The following is a 22,857-nucleotide window of genomic DNA, read 5'->3' on the forward strand; positions in this document are numbered from 1 at the left end:
AAGAGCCCCCCTTTCTCCTAGAGCTACCGAGCTGGTGGGATGGAAGCCCAGAGCATCTGGGGGCACCGCCACTCAGATACAGCTTACCTGAAAGTTAAGCCAACTCAGAACCAAGTGATGGGGATGAATTCCAGATTCCACCATTTGAGCCCTTAAATGCAGCTAGGCCTGGACTTCTCAGTCACTCGGGCCAAGAAACTTATCTTTTTCTTAAACAAGTTTGAGTTGAGTTTCTCTTGCAGCTGAAAGAGTCCAGATGAATAAACACAGGGAACCAGAACCACCACGCAGATGGTGGGGAAGCCACTGGGAGGATTTGAGCTGTCCACTAGAGGCACCGCTGAAGCCCACCTGGATCTCTGGAGAGGCCCCTTTTTGCCCACCAGAGACATGGCAGACCCCTGTCCGAACAACACAGATAGATAACGGCACAGAGTTTTCTTTAACTTTATCATTTATAAAGCCATACAATGCATTGCAAAGAAACAAAGCAGCTGTACAGGAGTGGGGACGCGTCAGTGTACAATACATCCATGTCCAGGATAAGGAGCATACACCAGGATTTATACACGGTGGCAGCGGCTATAGGCACGATGATACAAAATATAAAGTATATTTCCATCTATATAAATACACAGCTGGGGTGGGGGAGGATGCTGGGTGATCTTGTTTCTCCCGCAGAAGGCCTGGGAGGCAGGGAGGGTGGTGGGAAGGGATTTCTTACATTTGTTCTCAATGATGGGTCTGAAGGGAGGAGAGAAATGGGGAAACACAGCCTGCACACTGATGTGCTCTCACACACACGCACAAACAAAACACAGACACAGGAGAGTTTCAAACAGCTTAACACTGATTGGAAAACAAGCTTGGGACATCCCTCTACAGTAACTCCACTGCTGGCAAGAGCCCAGGCGTGGGATATGAACAGAGGTCCTCCAACATTTTGGACATTTGAGGACAGAGGGGCCAAGAGGGACAGATCTGCCCGAGGCCCCCACCCTGCCCCTCTGGGTGGCCCACTTCTCACCTGGGCTATCGCTGAGACTCCACCAATTGGTTGCCCTACAGGCCTCACCTCCCGACTCCCCTCACTGCTGGGCGACATTGAATTTGAAGTTCCATTGCCCAGCACCTCCAACCCCGACTCCCAAGTTCCCTAAAGAAATGAGCAAAACACACGTACACACATACATCCACACTTGCACATGCGCACACACGTCCTGTGTTACCACTGGCCAAGGAAACGCGAGTCTCAGGATTCCAGGGCCTGGACCTGGGGTAAAGGGCTGCTCTGGGACTCTGCCCCCCAACCTCTTGGAGGACCCCGAGTGTGGGGGCAGGATTGGGTGTCTCCCTTGACTCACAGGATCTCCCCAGGTCCTAAAGCTGGGAAAAAAAAGTGGGAGAAGATCCAGGAGGCAGGGGTGGTGGACAAAAGTAGGAGTGAGACTAAAAAGTGGGAGTGAGACTAGATTTGATCACACTCACCACCCTTCTGTGTCCCCTGGACAGCATGCTCCCCTGGAGCCCCTGCACAGGCTCATCAGAACAAGGCAGAATCTCCTACTCACCAACCTCCTGAGAGCCCTTTATAGGGGGATCACACTTGTCCAGGAGGGCTGCCCCTCCTGCTCTCACACAACCACTGGCCCCACCATCCCTCTCCTGGCCAGTCTCAGAAGACCCAGGGATCCTCAAAAACCAGGGGAGAAGGAATCCTGGCCATTGGTGTCCACAGCTTTCAGAGCTACTGGAGGAGACGCTCAGATGAGATGGGTCAAAGGCCTTTCCCAAACTTAGGATGTGATGTATCTGTCCCTTAAGCGCCTGGCTAAATAAGAGAGCCAGAACACCGTGATAGCAGGCTGATCAAACCGCTCACTTCCTCCCTGTTTTCCTTCTCAGGTCCCCTCTCCATTGTTTTCTCGCCCAGTCCTTCCCTCTTGCTCCCTTTGGGAAAAAGCCACGTGGAGCTCACTGGGCCCCTCCCCCAGCTGAAGGGACATGACCCTCCTCTGCCCTCTTCCCTCCAGACACCCAGCTGGACAGCTGGTGGCAGCACGGGACTGAACCTGCTGGGGTCTGCGTCGCTGCGATGTCCATGACTCCCCGGCTCTTTGTTGCCCATCTTCTCCCAGACCCTTTCCCATCCCAGACCATGTTCAAGGCCAGACAGCGCTCTCCTGGCTGACACACAGATTCAACAATAAACAACAGTAAAATAGATTCAGGGAGGGAGAAGACAGAAGAAGATAAACATTTACAAAATAATAATTAGTAAAAGTGCTTGCTTTTAAAGGAAATCTTTGGCAAGAATACACTGCAGTGCGGAGTGGTGTGTGTGCGTAGGTGTGTGCATGGGTGCACAGCCCCCCGTGACACAGGAGGGCTCTGGTGCAGGGCCCAGAGGTGGGGCCACTGTGGGGACTGGGGAACCCTTCCCCATCATTCGCCTTGAAAAGCCACACTCTCAGAAACTGACTCCTTCCGCAAGGATGCTGGGAGTGAGTCACCAGCTTTCTGGCATGAATGGGTCCTCCCGCAGGGGCACACATGGCTCAGGCTGGAGTGGAGGGGCTGGCCATGCATGCAAGGTGGGCTGTGGTGGGTGGTGAGGAAGGGAAAAGTGACTGTGAAAGCTGACCCCAGACTCAGTCCTGGGCCCCAGCCAGGCTGCTTGAAGGGTCTGATACACCGCCCAGCCTCAAGTGTGGACAGAACATCCATGCCAGGAATAGGCTCCTGGGCTCTCCAGTGGGAGATGAGATATTTACAAAGGAAGGGGATGGGAAATATCTCCTATCTTGGAAGATAATTGGGGTTTGCTAGGGAATGAGGAGAGGGGGAAACCCAGATATTTGGCTTGAATAACTCAGAAGGAAGAGCACTTTGGAGGGACTTTGGTCACCAGGCACAAGGTTTCACTCTGGGAAGCAGGGGGTGGCCAGTGGGGCCTCTGCCCCGCTCTCCACCTTCTGCAGACACCCTCCTTTCCAACTCCCTGAAACAGAACGTCCACACTGACACAGCTCCTTGGCGGAGAAAAAATACAAAAGGCACACACGCACCTATGTGTGCCATACACACCCATGTCCCCGCATGCTCACACACTCGCTCAGGTCTGCAGAGGCAGGGACAGCTCCCCACACATCCTGGGAGCTGACTGCTGGGCCCCTGGCTTGCTGAAAAGTAAGGGGGCCAAAGGGTGGGACATGTGCAACCCCTCCCAATGCTGAGCCCCACACAGTCTAGGGAAGGCCAAGGCCAGGGCAAGGAGACCCTGGCTGCTCCAAGAACAAAGGCCCCCTACACTTCAGGCTTTACTTACACATATAAAAAAGGATAGGAATTGGTTCATCCCCAGGGAAGGCAATAAAGCAATATGGAAAAACAATAAATACTTCTTGTCAATTTACCTATTCTTTTTTTAACCTTTTCTTACATTTTATTAGCTTACAGATTCTGTCAGTATGTCTCATGTATATATTATATAATATTTATATATCAGTACAATGCCTCTCTCTAGGGGACTCCCATAGGCTTAAGAATGGAGTCCTGGTGAATTTTCCATTCTGGCTTAGAGTTCTTAAATGGTGGTCAGGTGTTTTCCCAACTGTCCAGTGGACCTTAGGCCCTTTGGCCCAAGTGCAAGCCTTCTGCCCTCTGCTGCATGGGCAGCGTGGCTCAGCTAGGGAAACCAAGGCAGAAAGGGTGACAGTGAGGCTTTGGCATTGTAGGTAGGCGATGTGGTGTACAGGCAGCAGGCCCAGGAGCTCTGCTGAGGTCAGAGGGTGCCTGCAAAAGCCAGACCCTAAAACACTTACAGAGGGGAGGATAAGGACTCCAGGTTTCTGGCCGGAGCCTCGCTGAGCAGAAAGTAAGTTCCCCAGGGTGAATTCCAACACAGGGACCCTGCAGAATAGAACAGGGCTGGGCAGAGCAGCAAGACTCAATCCCCAGCCCCCAAAAAGGCATCATGCAGGTAAGCAGGTCTGAGATAAGGCTGGTCCAGGGGCATGAAACCCAATAACAAGGCTGAGAGTGGGAGCTAAGGCAGAGTCCAGGGCCCCAGCAGGAGCAACTTGCCTTTCTTGCTGCTGAGCCACATGCCTTGGGGAAGACACCCCGAGCTCAACAGCTGCCTGTTCTGACAGATCTCTTCCTATGGATACACATATCTCTACCTCCTCAAACCAAAGCTCCAGGCTTCTGGCCAAGGCAGGACAGGGCGATGCCATTGCAGACCCTCCCACTCCTGCTGGGGTCTTTGTAGAGGAGAAGGGTCTGGCGGCACCCAGGGTCACTAGAGTGCAGGTGCAGGCACCAGGAGAGAGCCTCTGTCACCCATAGCTTGGTTGTTTGTCCCTCCCCTGCTGCGCTGCCACCGCCAACCCTAATCTTTGGACAGTATGCATGTGTGTCTACAAACACATGGGACAAGGACAAGCCGAGCTGTTTATAATTCGAGTGGATAAAGGCAGATCTAGATCAATGTGTGAGGATGTGGGTGCAGACACACACCCACACGACAATATAGTGGAGGCACAGCAAAGAGACCTGAGGTGCCTTGGGTCTGAGATACTTTCAAGCGAACAAGTTCTGCCACTTGATGTCCCACGGTGGCTCTGTTTGGTTTGACAACCTACCCTACAGGTGGCCAGAAAAAGATTCTCCCAGCTTGATTTCCCCTTGCAAAGCAGTTGAGTTAGGGAGACAGAGCTTTTCCATTCCCCCAAAAAATGTGGATTCCCAAGGAGGTTTGTTCCTTCTCTTTTGAGGACATCCATCTTCTTAGGGGAGGGAGGGGTGTTAGGTGGACCTGGTTAGTTTTGGAGGCTTTGGGTTTTTGCAGTTTCCATCTACCCAGGGGAATCCAAGTTCTTCTCCTCCATCTTTTTCTTTCTCTCTCTCTCTCTCTCTCTCTCTTCCCCCTCCCCTCTGCAATTCACTTCCCTCTCCCCACGTTGCACTTTCTTCTCTCCTCCGAAATTGGCCCAAAGTCCTCCTTCTGGGTTCAAGAGTGGTCAGGATTCATGGGTCCCCTCCCCACAAGCCCCTTCCCCATGGCACTGGCCCTGGGCAAGGGGCAGGGTTCATCTCTTTTGGCCGGCATTCAGCATGACCTTGGAGACGAAGTTGACGATGGCAGAGGCCGGCTGGTTGGGGTCAAGCTCAGCAAAGAGGTGGCAGGCGTTGTCCGTGGTGCTGCCCTGCTTCCGGGCCACGAAGCCGAAGAGCCTGCAGGCGGGAGAGGGCAACGGGCATGAGGGGAGGGCAAGTGGAACCCCAGGAGGTGGACAGCAGCCCAGGTGAGCAAGCTGGTCTCAGGCCAACCTCTCTTCCCCATCCCTCCAGTAGGCCTCAGCATCAGGGACTCGGAGAGGTGCAGAAGAGAATCCTCTGTGCACTCCCCTGACCACAAGCCAAGTCCTAGAGACAGTGTCCCACCTTGTTTAAGGGTGGGCAGAAATCCCCTTTGAAGGGGTGCGAGGGGAGCTGCAGAGGATTGACAAGGCTGGATAGTGAGGGGTGGGGAGGAGACCAAAATAAAATGGGAACATTCCTAGACAGGCCTCTCCCCTCCCATCCCAGCCCTACCCCTACTGACTGCTCTTACACACAACACATATGCCAATCAGGAAAGTGCTGTCTGCCTGCAAACGGCTCAGCCTCCTCAGACACCACAAGGTCAGGGAGACAAAGGTCAAGTAGTTCACACCCCTCCACACACACACACTTATTCTTCCTGGGCTCAAGAACCTTGGAAGCCAGAAAATAAAAGGGAAGGTGGACCCCACACCCGTTCCCCACCCCCAACCGCAGGACTGGAGTGACCCAGCGTTCTCTTTGCAAAACAGAGTTAAAAATATGAGGGCAGAGAACAGAATGTGAGCTCAGGTCCCCTCCCAGCCAGCATGTTGCTAATTAGAGCGAGATGGGGAAATGAGGACAGCTGGAGATTCCTATGAAAACCCCTCTCCCTACCGCAGGACCACGGCAGCTGAAGTTAGCAAAGGGGGATTCTGCTGGTCCCTGTGTGCCTGTGTGTACAAACCACCACACACATGCACCACACACATACACACCATCACACACACCACCACACACCACACACACACCACCACACACACCACACACACACCACCACACACACACCACACACACCACCACACACACCACACACCACCACACACCACACACACCACACACACCACCACACACACCACCACACAACCACACACACCACCACACACACCACACACCACACACACCACCACACACACACCACCACACACACACCACCACACACACCACACACACACCACCACACACCACACACACCACACACACCACCACACACACCACCACACACACCACCACACAACCACACACACCACCACACACACCACACACCACACACATCACACACCACCATACACACACCACACACCACCACACACACCACACACACACCACCACACACACACCACACACACCACCACACACACCACCACACAACCACACACACCACCACACACACCACACACCACCACACAACCACACACACCACCACACACACCACACACCACACACACCACCACACACATACCACCACACACACACCACACACACACCACCACACACACCACCACACACACCACCACACACCACCACACACACCACACGCACACCACCACACACCACCACACACCACACACACCACCACACACCACACACACCACCACACGCACACCACCACACACCACCACACACCACACACACCACCACACACCACACACACCACCACACACACACCACACACACCACCACACACACCACCACACACCACCACACACACACCACACACACCACACACCACACACCACACACACCACCACACAACCACCACACACCACCACACACCACACACACCACCACACACACACCACCACACACACACCACCACACACACACCACACACACCACCACACACCACCACACACACACCACACACACCACCACACACACCACACACCACACACACACCACCACACACACACCACCACACACCACACACCACACACACACCACACACACACCACCACACACACCACACACCACACACACACCACACACATGCCACCACACACACCACACACACGCCACACACATACACACCACCACATACATACACACCACACACACACCACACACACACCACCACACACACCACACATACACCACACACCACCACACCACACACACCACCACACACATGCCACCACACACACCACACACACACCGCCACACACATACACACCACCACATACATACACACCACACACACACCACACACCACACACACACCACACACCACACACCACCACACACCACACACACCACCACATACATACACACCACCTGCATACCACCACACACCACCACATACATATACACCACCACATACACATACATACACATCACCCACACACCACCACACACATGCCACCACACACATACCATCACACACGTACCACCACACACACCACCACACACATACACACCACACCACCACCACATACATACACACCACACACACTACCACCACACACACACACCACACACACCACCACACACATACACACCACCACACACATACACACCACCCACACACCACCACACACACACACCACCACATAATACACACCACACACATACCACCACACACACACCATCACGCACACCACCACATACACACACCACCCACACACCACCACACACACACCACCACACACATACACACCACACACACCACCACCACATACATACACACCACACACACCACCACCACATACATACACACCACACACACCACCACCACATACATACACACCACACACACCACCACATACATACACACCACCACACACATACACACCACCCACACACCACACACAACCACCACATGCATACACACCACACACATACCACACACACATCACGCACACCACCACATACACACACCACACACACCACCACACACATACACACCATCACACACCACTACGCACACACACCACTACGCACACACACCACACACCACACACACACCATCACACCCATACACACCATCACACACACACAACACACATATCACCACACACATACACACATCACACACATCACCACATGCATACACCACACACACACCGCTGCACACACCACACATACACACCACACACATACCACTACACACACATATACCACACACACACAAACCATGCATACATACATATACAGACCACACACATACACAACATATACACACCACACACACAACACGCACACAAACACAACATATACACACACCACACACACACACACACACACACACACACACAATCCAGCATTTCCTACAGCTCTGCTCCTCCAGTCTTGTTTCAGGGGCCAGGAGCAACAGGGCCAAAGGCCTGGGGTAATGCCCAGGTAGTGGGGGAGCTGGGATCCACAGGGCATCCCCCAGCACCTCCCTTTCCCAGCTGGCTCAGACCCTGAGCAGGGGTGGGGGTGGTCCTGGCAGAGGGAGGAAGCATGCCAGCCCTGGCTGCGGGTGTCTACCAGGATGGAGACCTGGCAACTGCACCTGACTGGAGCACCGAGCCTGCCCTCCCCTGATATTTCTTTCAGCTGTGGCTTCCAGGCTCCTGCAATAGCCCAGTCCTGTCATCTGCCACAAGGAATAGATCCAGGCAAGAAGCCTCAGCCCGCAAGGGCAGGAGGAAGCACTTGCAAGATCCCAAGATCTAACATCTCCTTGAATTTTGCACATGAGATCCCTGGCTGGCCTCAACTCGTCCCTGTCATGATTCCCTGTTAGCCCACTGCCCTGCTTGGCCTCTCCCTGTGGCCTCTGCCCCACCCATCAAAGCTTCTTCAGCAGGAGGCTCAACTCAAAACCAGCTCCTGAAGGAGGAAAAGAGGGATTTCCAGGCTTGGGGGCCCAGTTCCCTTCTGTCCCTGACCTTCTCCCCTCGCAGGGCCCTGTGGTGAGTGAGCACAAGCCCCTTCAAACATGAAGTTCCAGCCTGCCGCTGTGGCCAGCAGAGACACGGGAGATGCAGGAACTCAAAGCACTGATGACCCTATGAAGCCTGGACAAGGCTGAACCCCACCATCCCACATGGCCTCTCCTAAGCTACCATCACTGACCATGTGATAGACTAGTCAGTCCATTCATTCGGACTGAGGCATTCTCACTAGCCTCCTCCTGCCTCTGCTCTTCCAGCCTCCATTCTCTCATTTCTTCACTCAACAAATATATACCACCTCCCCACGTGTCAGACATGGCCCTTCCCTTGGGGAGCCTGCAGGCTGGTGGCCATGAGGCCCCTCCCCTGAAATAGCCCCTCCTACTCCCATTCTCATTTTGACCTGTCCAAATTGAACCTGTCTTTGAAGACCCGTCCTTAAATATCTGCTCTTTCCACCTCTCTGAGGTGCTGATGTGTTCTCCTGCATGAGCTCCCCAGACGTAAGCTGAACTCTCTTGCTGCCTCTCCCTCCCTTGCAACTGTCATTTTTTTAACAGTGAACGTTTTGTTTTTCTAAAGCAACCTTATATGAAGTCTGCATATATAAAGGTGAAAGCAGTATTTTACAGCTATAAACAGCAATCCAAAAGCACGACATTTACCTATTATAAAGTCAATCAGTGAGGATAATAGGGCTGTTGGAATAATCCTGACAAAGTGAAAAGTAGATGACAGATCATGGTGATAGTCTCATGTCAGCTTCAGACCCCAGGTTATGCCTATATTTTGTTTGGTTTTGTGATTGTGAAAAAACCCTAGTTACTGCTGATAGACAACTGCAAAGAGCAGCAGAGCTTTCCCTCCCTTCTGAACATCAGGTGCAATCCAAGGATGCTAGGATCCTTGGAATACAGTTTGAAAATCACAGAAGCATCTTAGTGCTATTTAGACATCTGTCTTATCTGCTGTGCCAATGGGCCTCCTGAGGGCAGGGTCAGAGACCCAGGCAGGATCTGAGTCCCTTGGAGGCCCCTAGGACATGTCTGCTGGATGGAGGAATCCACCCGAAGGTCCCAGGGCCATCCCCAGAATTCAGACTTTCTGGGCTCCCACATTCTGATAAGGCTGATTTGCTCGGCCACAAGACTCACAGGAAAGCCCACCAAAAAAGCAAGAACAGAAATAAAGGCAGCTAGAATTGGGGCAGAAAAGATCATGTAAGCAATCTCTGACCCATTTCCATTGCTTCTAATAAGACTGTTTTCTGTCCACTTCCTGCCATCCCTGCTGCTTCTAACCCTGGGAGAGTGAAGGCAGCTGGACCAGACGCTGGGCCTCTGGCCTCGAGGCAGGACAAGGCAAAAGGCCTGGAAGCCTGGTCAAGCTTCACTCGGAAGCTGAGTGACCTTGGCACAAAGGTTTTTGCTGCTCTTTCCCTACCCCCAGCCCTGGTTTCTAAATGTGCCCCGTGCTTCCCTCACTGTGAAGTACAAAGGCCAGCCTGCTGGGCAGGGGTAAGAAGTCACACTTACTTAGCAGGGGCACCACCCTCTGTTTTCATCCACCTGTGGAGAGAAAGTGGGCTCAGGGTAAATCATCGTACTTTCTCCCTAGAGCCCAGCCCCACCCATGCCCAGACCCTCTACAGGAAGGTCTGGGGACAGGAGCTGCCCCCCATTCCCCCCCAATTCCCCCATTCCCCCATTCCCCGGGGACAGGAGCTGCCCAAGATCACACAGATGCATTCAAGGTCGAGAGAACACTGCAGCCTGCCTCCTGAGGGGCTCTCCCCATCATGGAGAGGAGAAGCAGATTCAAGGTCAGGGTATGGCAGAGGGGGTAGCAGTGGGCACTGAGTCCCTGGGAGGGTCTCCATATCTATAGTGGGAAAGACTCAAAAGATGCCCAACACGATTACTCACACATGGGCAGACCTTCCAGCTGAATGGAGAATGTATGCACATGCACACACACACACACACATGCACATGCATGCACCCACACAGACGTCAGTGTTAGCTGTGTGGGAGAGAAGCTGTGTACAAGAGACTTACTTTCTTTCCTGTGGATCCAGGTCACAGAAGGTAACAGTGTTGAGAGGGTAGTGGCGTCTGAAAAAGAGCCTGCAGAACAGACATCAGATAAACAGAGAATGAGTGCTGAAGGGGCTGCTTTTCCCCTCCTTCCACCAGCAGGTCAGGCCACCTTTCCACCATCTGTGGCTATCGCAGGTCCACACAACTTCTCTCTTATGAGCAAGATGGCCTGAGCTGTTGACACTGGTGACCCAAGCAATGTACAGAGACAGATGTGCCATAGAATCATCCCAAATGCTAGGGGCTGGGGAAGGAAGAAACTGGCACTGAGGAATAGGAAATGTGGGGAGGGGCTGGAAGAAGAAGCAAAGAGGCCAGGGACACTGTTAGGAGAGAGTCCAAGTGGACGGGCTCTGCTCCTAGAAAGCAGGTCCTTTTTATCAGTTGTATTTACAGCCGTATACCCAATGCTGGCAAATTCTCATAGAAGGATGGATGAATGGGTGGATGGATAGATGAATGGAGATACAGATGGATGACGGGAAAAACGGGTGGTAAGGGATAGATGAGGGATGAATAAATGCAGGGATGGATGCATGAATGGATGGATGGATGGATGGATGGATGGATGGATAGGTGCATGGATGGATGGATGGATGGATGGATGGATGCATGGATGGGTGCATGGATGGGTGCGTGGATGGGTGCATGGATGGATGGATGGATAAGTAGCTGGGTAGATGGGAGGTAGATGCAAGATAGATGGATGAGAAGGTAGATGAGCAGTTGGGTGCAAGGAATCAATCAATTGGTAAATGTGTGGGTACACGGATGAATAGATGAGTCACAGGAAGGAGAACCCCACCCAGGAGCAGGCAGGGGAGTCTTACTTTCTCTGGTTGTCAGTCAGAGTGATTCCCTGGGCAGAGACTTTGAAGTGAACGATGGTGGCAGCTGGCGTGGGGTCTGCAGCCAACGTCTCAGATGTGGCTTTAGAGATGGCCTGTGGCCCAGTGAGTGACTCCATGTCCACAGAGTTGACGAAGAGCACATTGCAGGCTGGAAGAAACCAACCCAAGGGGGAGTCATGGGAGCTGGCGTGGGTGAGGACATTAACCCAGATCCATTCTTCAGGGAGAAGGTAGCAGATAAATTTCAGGCTAGCCTTGAGCCAAGGCATCTGCACATAGAAATGTGATCTTCCCAGAGACGTTTGGGCCTGGAGAGACCTCCAGCCTGCAGGTGCAGGAGGGGTCAGGGCAGGAAGGCAGAAAGAGAGGCCTGGGCATGGGTACAGTTTCAGGTGACCACTCACCTGCCCCTTGTTTCAGCAGGTCTGCAGTTGAGTTGGCAGGGCCGGAGCTATCTTTCGATTCATCTGTGGGGTCTAAGACAAAAATTCAGTAGGAATTAAAACCCTAGAGCTGGAAAGAAGCACAAGTTTGGCTGGGCTGAAGGTGAGCTCTGCAACTCTTTGGCAGAAGGAACGCTGCTTTTCATACCAGACCCTGGCAGTCAGCCCTGAGTTAGGCTCAGTCTGAACGTTTGATGATTGCTCTAAGCAGCCAGCACACTGGTTGTGAGCTCTGGAGTCCAGCAGAACTGGGCTCAAACCCTCACCCCAGCACTTACTAAGTATCTATAAAACAAAGACGATGATCATGGTACCCACGTCACTGGGTTTTTGAGTGACTCCATGAACAGCTTAGCCAGTGCTTAACATAAAGCAAGCCTTCAAGTGACAATTGGCATTGCTGTTATTGTTTTGCATTGATATATCTTTGTGTAGGTCAATAAATCCCCTAATTCCCCTAATTCATTAAACCATTGATCCAGCATAACTCTAATTTCAATATTAATAAGAATTGAGTGATGGACATATTAGCTTGATGTAACCCACAATGTATGCATTTATCAAAACATCACATTGTACATGGTACATAATTTTTTTTTTTTTTTGGAAACAGAATCCTGCTCTGTCACCCAGGCTGGAGTGCAGTGGCATGATCACAGCTCACTGCAGCCTCAAACTCCCATGCTCTAGCAGATTATCCCACATTAGCCTCCAGAGTAGCTGGGACTACAGGCATGAGCCACCATGCCTGGATAATTTTTTTACTGTTTTGTAAAAACAGGGTCTTCTGATCTTCTACAGGCTGGTCTTGAACGCCTCACTTCAAGCAATCCTTCCACCTCAGCCTCCCAAAATTCTGAAATTATAGGCATGAACCACCATGCCCAGCCAATATTTGCATTTTTTAAGAAGTCCCCGGGATATGCTGACACTGCCGGTCTAGGCCCATACTTTGAAAACAACAGGTTTATACAATCTAAATATTAAACAGTTTTTTAATTGCTGAACTACAATGGTAAATTCCATAGGAATATAATTCAATTCGTGTCTGAATTGTCATTGGTTAATAGTGCTATTTAAGTTGTATTTGAACTTATAAGCTAATAATATTGGTCCATTACCATTAATAATTCAATGAACTGAATTGGATAAGTAGAAATTGTCCAAAAATACTGGCGGTGTTATGTGTGGGCATAGCCCCAGGAGCTCCAAGAAAGACTAGAAAAAAATCCTAGGGCCACAGCCTAGGAGCGCTTCTGAAGGTCCTATTGTTGAACAGACAGAGTGGGGAGAAGGCAGCCCAGACCTTTCCGAGACCTTGCACTGCGGGTGAGGCCAGTGACCCTCAGGTGGGCCCTGTGTTGCTGAGGGCTGGGCAGTAGAGGCCTATGCTGGGAGGAGTTCTAGGTGCCCACCTGCCATGCTCCAGGGCTGATGCGCCTCCATGAGAGAAGCTAAACACTCCTTCCCTAGCCCTGCTGTCTCACTCAAATTCTCATCCTGCATGTCCTCATGCTCTTGGAGTCCATTCCAACTTCCCACAATCAAAACAGGACTTGCTCTTCCCTAACAGCTCAGCATCCCCTTAGTCAGGGAACACCCTCCCAGCACACAGATTAGAAAGTCTGGCGACATTTAGGCACTGCCTTCCCTTTCCTGAGGCTGCTCTCTCCTCTCCTCCAGACCAACCCCCCAACACCTCAGTCTGCCTCCCCACTCTCTTCCCCAGATGCCTATCTCATCCTCCAGGACATGTCTCCTGTCCCCTACTTCTGTCTCCTGTCATCCCTGGGACGACGTGGTCTGAGGATTCCATATGAATTTCTTCATATGGAGAGTTTTCCTGAACAATCTGGCAAGTCCATTTATGTATGTTCCTGGAGTCAAGCTTTTTCATAAATTTTTTCTTCTTTTTTAATAGGAAGAAAAGGAGAGTAGTTTTGAGTTTCTCCAGACTGGCAAAATGACATGTGTCCTCCAGCCCTGGCCCATGTCCGGAGTGGCTGGCAGGATCAAGACATGACAGGGGCCAGCTCAAGGGTGTGGGTGGTGATCCAGGAGTCTCACGTTCCTACCTCGGTTTGGAATGACCAGCTTGCAAGGCAGGGCCAATGGGATGATGGAGTGCTGGTAGACCAGGGCAGACAGCGATCCTGTAGGGAGGCAGACGGCATGTCATGGGCAGTGATACTGGAAGCCAGAAGGGAAACCTCCACCTCTACCCTTACACCGATACACACAATCTTCCACTTCTTTATTACCTCTACCTCAACCCACCACCAAAGCTGAAAATTCACACCCTCTTGTTTAACAAGATCCAACAGAGAAGATTCCCAAGGTTCACTCTCGCAGTCATAAAGTTACCTAACAACTTTCCTTTGCAGAAAGTTCCTCCTAACATCGCTCCTAATGCACCCCAGTTACTGGGGCTCCTCTGAGAACAGGGCAGAAGGATCAGAGAATTGTGGGATCCAATCCCAGCTCAGTCACTTCTCACCTGTTGGTTCTCAGGTAAATGTAACTTTGATGACTCTCGTTTTTTCATGTGTCAATTCCTCCCTATTACGGAGGATGACCCCTACCAAACAGGATGGTTGTGAGGCCAGATGTGATAGAAGGTGCTGAGACTGTGACATTCACATGGTAGGTGGTCAATTAAGGCAGCTGATTTTACCATTGTTACTCCAGTTATAATGATAACAAGTCCCAGCTGGGTAGGACAAACACAGACTGCAGTTTAGCAGAGTTAGGAGCCGCACTGCAGAGGGAGAGAAGCCTCCATTCATTTTCTCTGCTGAATTTATGACAAGGGTGACTGGCAGAGCCTGTCAGCAAGAACTTGGGGTCAGACCCCTGGAGGAACCCAGGACAGGACCAAGACTCAGGCCAGACTGTAGAGATGGGGGCAGGGGGACAGCTCACCGAAGTTTGGCTCATTGGGGCAGCCCTTGAGCTTGACTCCTCTGGGGCCAGTCTCTATCAGAAAATGCCTGACCAGCTCATGGGTCATGTCTCCTGGGACAAAGAGAAAGAAATGAGGCTCAGTCCCTTCCCATGGCTTCCTCCCACCACCTCCCAAGACTGCTTCAAAACTTCCGCAGTGTGCGGGGCCAAGATGGGAGAAATGACTGAAGAGACAACGTGGCTGGAGCCCCATGGACTGCAGAGCCCACTGCTGCTCTCCCACCCCTCAGGAAACACATGGCAGGCACCCAATCGTCCTGCTTTCCCAATCTCTGACCCCAACCATCACCAAGCCCAAGACGCCCTCTTCCGAAGAGCCTGATGGGAGTTAAGGTCCTGCCCAGCACCCTGGGTCCCTCCAGCACCTCCAGGTTTAGCGACTGTAAAGCTCACCTGGTCCTGAGCCCCATTCTGGGAGATGAGGTTACCTTTTTTATTCTGCTGCATGATGGTTGGAGGTGGCGAAGACACCTTCATGGCCAGCCCGTACGCGCCTCGGAAGGAGTGACTGTCCCGGATGATGAAGGCCCCCGGCTCCTGGTCCTTGAGGAGCGCGATGGCTGCATGGGGAAGGGACAAGGAGAGAGGAGGAAGCAAGACCTTGGTGGCGCTAGTTTTACTTAAGTCTCACTGAGCCTACCGACCTTCGTTCTTTCTTAGGTGAGACGAATTTTCTTTAAAGTTAAAATTTAACTACTCCTACGGGTCTTCCTGTACTCAGGTTGGCAAACTTATTCTGTTGGGTTTTTATGTTTGTTTTTGTGAGACCGGGCCTCACTCTGTCACTCAGGCTGGCATGCAGTGGCACAATCATGGCTCACTGCAGCCTCGACCTCCTGGGCTCAAGTGATCCTCCCACCTCAGCCTCTCCAGTAGCTGGGACCACAGGCCACTATTCAGTGTGTGCCATTTTGCCTGGCTCATTTTCTTTTTCTTTTTTGTAGATTCAGGATCTCACTATGTTGCCCTGGCTGGTCTTGAACTCCTGGCCCCAAGTGATCCCCCTGCCTTGGCCTCCTGAAGTGCTGGGATTATAGGTGTGCACCACCACACCTGGCTGGCAAACTTACTCTGTAAATGGCTGGAGAGTAAATATTTCAGGCTTCGCAGGCCATGCAGCCTCTGCTACAACTACTCCACTCTGCCACCGCAGCAGGACAGCAGCACAGGGAGGATGCAAGCCAGCAGGTGTGGGGGCGCCCCAGTAAAACTTCATTTACAAAAGCAGGCAGCATCCAGATTTGACCCATGGGCTGCCGTTGCTGACCCCTGTCCCACACCCAGCCTTCCCCTGAGAATCATTCCTGTATTCCCAACTTTGTTCTCTCTCCCTGTAAAATGCAAAAACCTCCCACATCAGGCAGACAGAGAGCTAAGGTTTCATATTATCTTAGCAGACCTTTTACTTTGCCCAGGAAAACCAAGGCTTTGCTGTTTTTAAGAACCCTTCCAAGAGGTGTCTACAACCACTGCTTCTGTGTTCCCACACTTCACTGCAGGAAGTGCTTCCTACTGTCCAACTTCAACCCCAGCCCCCTCTGTGATGACCCCCTGCTACAAAGAGGACTGAATTTGCCTCTGTTCCTTGCCCAGGGAAGACACAGCAGGCCTCAGCCAGCTATGACCTCTGATGCACCACAGAGCCCAGCACTCACCCTGCTCCCTGGAGATCTCAGGCTTGTACCAATACTTAGAAGTGTCCTGGACAAACTTCACTTTAGCCCGCGTCTCCGGGCTGTTGTCTAAAGCAGGAGAAGGGAAGAAAGTGTTATGGGTTAAATTGTGTTCACCCAAAACATACATCAAAGTACTGACCCCCAGTGCTTGTGAATTTGACCTTATTTGGAAATAGGGTCTTTGCAGATGTAGACAAATTAAGATGAGGTCACACAGGATTAGGGTGAGCCTTAATCCAGTATGCCTGTATGCCTGGTGTCCTTACAAGGAGAGGAGACAGAGATACACACAGGGGAGAGCACCATGGAAGGTGCAGGCAGAGACTGGGGTGATGCGTCTACATGCCAAGGGACACCAAGGATGCTGGCAGCCACAAGAAACTGGGAGAGAGGCCTGAGACAGATTCTCCTCTAGAACATCAGGAAGGAGCCAACCTTGCCAACACCTTGATTTTGGACTTCTAGCCTCCAGAACTGTGAGAGAACACATTTCTGTCATTTATAAGCCACTAAGCACATGGTCCTTTGTTATGGCAGCCCCAGGAAACTGACATCAAAAGCCGATGTCCTCGAACACAATGCGAACACAGTGGAAGGGACCTTCGGCCTCCTCATCCATCCCCTATCCCCTGCCCGCCATCTGGGTGGCTGAGCCACCTCCTGGTGGAGGGCCTGGCACTGCATTCCCACAGAGCCCACTGAAAGCCTTCCTCCACCCCGTGTCCCCCTTTCCCTAGAAGACTGTGACTAAAGCCTTCCTACAGCTTTTCTCCCATGGCCTAAAACACTTGCTTCTAGAACCTTTCTCCACAGGTTCAGTTTCTCAACTTCAGCATACCCACCATGAAGATGAGGGCAGAAAGATCCATTTCTGCCCCCTTTTCCCCAGGCCTCTCCTCACTTTCCACAGGGAAAGCCTATGTTCTGCATCACATAGAACAAAAAAAAAATCACTTCTCTTTGGATCAAACAGGTGATGGCTGGCCTAGAATCTAGAGGCCATCTACTGCATGTCAGGCACCCCACTTCTCAGGCAGACAACACCCACACACACCCATGCCCAGACTCTGCAGACCTTGGGAATTTGTCATAGAACATTAGATTCCGGAGGGAGCTCAGACAGGACACAGTCCAACTGCCTAATTTTACATAAAATGAGAAATTCAGAGATGAGAAGTGACTTGCCCAAGTCACACAGATGGTGACCTTGGTAAGAGGCCCTAGCAGTCAGTTTAGGACCAGCTAAACTGTATCTTCCTGTCTAAGCATCAGGATGTGCGGCCCTCACTCTCAACCTCTTCCTTCAGCTTTTGGCACCAAAGAAAACACAAAAAGGGAGGGAGAATAGAAAAAGATGAGGATTCCACATTTTTCCTCTCCTGTCTTCAGAGACAGAAGTTGGCATGAAAGACACTGCAAAGTTAAGAGAGCAGATCAGGAGACACAAGTTGTGTCTCCAGTGCTTAGTCAATTTCAACCTATGATTTACACTCCCTTATGCTTCTGGGATCTGTCTCCGGGCGAGCGTGAGGGGAGAGGTCAGCTCCCTTTCCTGGCAGCCGTGTGCTAAGGAAGGTCTCTGGGTTAGGCAGCTGGGCCATGCAACTGCTGCCGGCTGCCTTTCTCTGTCTGAAGCCCCAGGCCCCACTGCTGCCGTGGCCTGTTTAACGAGCTGTCAGAGGCGGCTGCAGTCCCACGTGCCTTCCTGTGTTGACTCCAAAGGCTATTTTAAGCAGGGAAGATGGTGGGAAACAGGAAGTGTCCCAGCTACTAGAAGTTTTGCATCCTTCAAGGAGAGGGGCTGGGAACCAGATGTCCCTGGTGGGCGGCAGGAAACAGGGGGTGCAGGGTCATTCTAGGTGTCCTGGCTTGGCAGGCTCAGGGCAGGACCTGAGAGTGACGCCGGGAGAATCTAGGCAGCTGGGGCCATCTGAGGCTGCCCAAAACATTCTAAATCTGCCTCAAACGTCCAGGGCCACTGTGCACACAGTCAAGTTCAAAGTTGGCCTTTGTGTTTAGACAATGAGCTTTCTAAGTAGAGGCAAAGGTGGCAAGTTCTGGCGATAAGTGAAGAATTCACTGCACAAACCTGCATGAGTTTCGATGAAGTTGGGTCTATGAGGAGTGCCAGGCACTGTGGGCCTGGCAAAGGTATGGAGATCCAGGTTTGGAAGGCAGGTTTTCAAGGTCATGCTAAATATGACCCCCAAGATATGGACACATGATAAAGACAACTCCAGTGATGCTTGAAGACCATTAGTTTTGGGGTGGCGTGGCCTGGATTGGAAGCCTTGGCTCTGCCATTTCTTGACTGTATGATACTAGACAAGTGACAGAGCCTCTAAGCCTCAGTTTGTAAACTGGGGTTAATAATATTAATACCTACTTGACCAAGTGGCCAAGAAGCTTAAATGAGACAGTACTCAGCTCAGAGCCTGGCACACAGCATGTGCTCAATGAGTGGTAATGGCTATGAGGACGATGATAATCATAACAGTAATACTATTCATTATGATTTTTATCATCCTCATCTGTATCCACATCCTCATCTCAGCATCCACAACCACAGCACACGTATCGTAAGGATACCTCCAACTCTCCTTATACGGATAAAGAAACTAAGTCCCAGAAGTCAGTGATTCACCCAGGGTCGTCTGCCAAGGGAATGTCAGAATAGACACTGGGATAGATATTTCACTCTTGTACTTACTTCATCAGCAGGAGAGGTGAAAATGGAAGGGGGAGAGGCCCACCTGGCATGGAGTACTTGGAGAAGTCGGGCAGAGTGTGGGAGAAGGAGATGGTGCTGCCCCCGCTGGGACTGGACATGCCACTGGCGACAGGCGAAGACACCTTCCCATTGATGGTGGCATAGTTGGGGAGGCTGCCTGCCCGGTCTCCCACTGACATCCTTCGCTTCTCTGGCAAGGCTGGTGTTGGGCTCCCTTGCCGGAAGGCTGCGGAGTCTGGTGACGGGGAGGTGGCAGGGCTGCTCAGGGCAGGGTAGTAGGCAGGGGAGACAGGGAAGGAGGGCGTGGAAGGAGCCTGGTAGCCAGAGGCACTGCTCTGCCGGGACAGTGTGGGTCTCCGATCCTCGGGGGTAGAATAGCCACCATAGGCCACATGCCGGTCCAAGCAGGGGCTGCCGGGAACCACAGATCCAGACCCTCCGAGGTGACGGCCCAGGCTGGGGCTTCCAGGGCTGGCTATTGCATTGCTATGGAGACCGGAGGCCAGGTTGCCTTGGTGAGCCCCAGGGTGCCGGCCCAGGCTGGGACTCCCCGGGGTGGTGGCCACATTGTTGTGGAGGCTGGAAACCTGGTAGGCCCCTGCTGGGTGCCGACCCAGGCTGGGGCTCCCCGGGGTGGTCGCTGCACTGCTCTGGGGGCTGGAGACGGTGCTACCATGGAAGCCAGTGCCTGGTGGACCCATCATCTGGCGATGGCTCAAACTGGGACTGCTGGGGGCAGCCATGCTGGGATTGATGGCCCGCCGACCAAAGCCAGGACTAGGGGGAGTGTTGGTGCCCACTGTTCTGTGGCGCGCCTGAGGGCTCCCAGGCACCGTGTGGACGCCAGCCACACTGAACTGAGCTCGGGCCTGGCTTTCCGGAGAGGAGCTGAAATGCTGAAGTGAGTAGTCGGGGCTGCTGTAGCTACTGCCCACAGTTGGGAGAGGAGAAGAGCTCTGGTAGTTTCTCTGGGCAGACGGGCTGGGCTGTCCCAGGCTGCCTGAGCGGAAGCCAGACTCCAACAGAGGCTGGGTGGGTGTCCGGGGACCGTGGTCACTGCTCTCTCCCGATGGGAAACTCCCCACTGAAGTGCTGCAGAGAGATGGCAGGTTGCGATGTCAGTGGACAGAACTGAATGAAGGGTGGATTTACAGCAGGCTGTCTGCCCTCCCTCCAACCATGAACAACAGTAAGAATGGGCCCACTGGCAGTGCGGAAGGACATCAGGGTTTTATACGTTACCTTACAGAACCATCAGAAGAAGAAACTGAGGCTCAGGGAGGTTAAGCAGTAGGCTTAGTACCACACTGCTAATAAAAGACCAGGGTTTCAACTTAGCTGTGTCTGATTCCAAAGCCCATGTCTTCCCTACTGCACTATGCTCACTCCTGAGCTATGTCAAAGTGAAGAGCCCTCTCCTATCAAACTGGAGGTGGCTGTCATGTTATAGCCTCCAGCATCACAGAAGTTCCCAATGGAGTTTCCTGGCTCCTGTTCCTACTGGGAGTAGCCCTGCCTTGACTCAGTTTCCTCAAGTGTGATATCATCATCCTCAAACATTGACTGAGAGTGCTAGAATTGGGCTTTCACTCCTAGATGGCTCCAAAAAAGCAAAGACAAGGAATCACAGGGGAAGGTTTCACATCAGGGGATTTGAGGTCATTGTAAGGTCTGCTCTCCAGCCACTGGGGATGTGGCCACCAATGGAGAAAGCTGTCTTGCGTGGTAATGAGGCTCCTGTCATTAGGAGCATTTAAGCAGAGGCTGACAGACCTATTGGCCTGAATGTTGTAGAGGGAATTTCCTGCATTGGGAGGTTAGATGAGATGAGCTCAGAGGTCACTACCAATTCTGACTCTGAAACAATTCAGTTCAGAGGAGACTATACCTGGGGTAATTGCCACAATCAAAGGTTCCCTTGTAAAGTTAAGTCTAGGTCTGCATGGAGTGACATATGAAAGCACAGCAGTAAAATGTGATGGCCAGTGAGTTTTTTTGCTTGTTAAAGTTTTTCCATGTGGAAAATGACAGGACTGGATTAGGTGACCCTGACTCCTTCTAGACCCAAATTTCTATCCATCTATGGTGAGAGAAACAAAGGTTGACAGGGGCCTTACATAAACTAGTAGCTGTAGGGAGGGAGCAGGCAGGCTGTGCAACAGGAACCCCCCATGGGGAGAGGTCCTTACTTAGCCAATGGGCCAAAACCTGGAGCTGCAGGCTGGAAGGATCTTGTTGTGGGCTGGCCCTCCCTGGGCCAGGCTGGATAAGCTCAGGTTCACGGGGTGATATGAGGTTTTGGTCGGGGGTGTGCTCTTGGGCCAGGCAAGAGCCAAGGGCAAGGAGAAGGTCAGGGGCCAGGCTAGGGCAAAGTCTACCTTGCATCCCAGAAGGGGCCAAAGCAGAAGGCCACCTCCTGGTATAATCCAGAATAAACTGGATTCTGAGGAGTGGGAGACAGAGCCAGGCTGAGCAGGGTGAGAGAAGGAGACACTAAAATGGAGTTCTGGAAGGCTAATCCCAGGGGAGAAAGGCTAGCTTCCTGGAAAGGGCCAACACTTCAGCAGGAGGGATTTGAGTGAGAAACAATGAACAACTTCCTAATGCCAGGGCTCACTGAATGTCAACAATGGTTGGCTGGGGCAACTTAGGAAAATCCCCTTTCCTTTAAAATAGGAAATGCAACCCTCGGCCAGAGTCAGGCCTCCTGAGCAACACAGGCTGCTGCCTGTTAAGAGGCTGGGGAAGGGGAATGCTTGGCTTAGAATCCAGAAGACAGTTGCCTCTGCTCATCTGCTCCCCTAGTCCTCCCATGGTGCCCCCACTTGCAGGGGAGGCTCAGCATTGAGCCAATGTAGACTGTGCAGCAAACTGGACCCACTGGGCCTGGCAGGGGAATTTGCAGGCTCTGTGACATCCCAGGCTAGGGAGGGCAGTGGGCACGGCGAAGAAGGGATGGTCAGGGCAGAGTCTCCCCTCCTGGGGGCGACACCTCCTAGGTCCTCCTCCTTTGCCTGGCACTCGATGCCTTGCCTGAGCTGATGGCAACCCTCCTTTCCTATGC

The 22,857-nt window shown here is 52.2% G+C and overlaps 1 protein-coding gene across 22 annotated transcripts in view; it reads right to left on the reverse strand.

Annotated features, from left to right (window-relative positions):
- Positions 1–433: 433 nt before the first annotated feature.
- The window catches only part of TNS1 (tensin 1), a 213,139-nt gene continuing 190,715 nt past the window's right edge, over positions 434–22,857 (reverse strand). For 16 of the 22 annotated variants that reach the window (XM_054680163.2, XM_063791659.1, XM_054680164.2 and 13 more), the window contains 10 exons: positions 19,816–20,885; positions 17,042–17,128; positions 15,815–15,946; positions 15,345–15,437; positions 14,498–14,575; positions 12,384–12,455; positions 11,959–12,127; positions 11,087–11,155; positions 10,565–10,597; positions 434–5,238 (listed from right to left, as the gene is read on the reverse strand). In XM_054680163.2, coding sequence (XP_054536138.2) covers positions 5,094–5,238; positions 10,565–10,597; positions 11,087–11,155; positions 11,959–12,127; positions 12,384–12,455; positions 14,498–14,575; positions 15,345–15,437; positions 15,815–15,946; positions 17,042–17,128; positions 19,816–20,885 — 1,948 coding nt within the window. In that variant the 3' untranslated portion in view covers positions 434–5,093. The remainder of the gene's footprint in view (positions 5,239–10,564; positions 10,598–11,086; positions 11,156–11,958; positions 12,128–12,383; positions 12,456–14,497; positions 14,576–15,344; positions 15,438–15,814; positions 15,947–17,041; positions 17,129–19,815; positions 20,886–22,857) is intronic. The other 6 variants (XM_016950471.4, XM_054680162.2, XM_054680157.2 and 3 more) reach the window with 2 other exon arrangements.

The sequence above is a fragment of the Pan troglodytes genome, chromosome 13 (genome assembly GCF_028858775.2).
Source record: "Pan troglodytes isolate AG18354 chromosome 13, NHGRI_mPanTro3-v2.0_pri, whole genome shotgun sequence".
NCBI lineage: Eukaryota > Metazoa > Chordata > Mammalia > Primates > Hominidae > Pan > Pan troglodytes.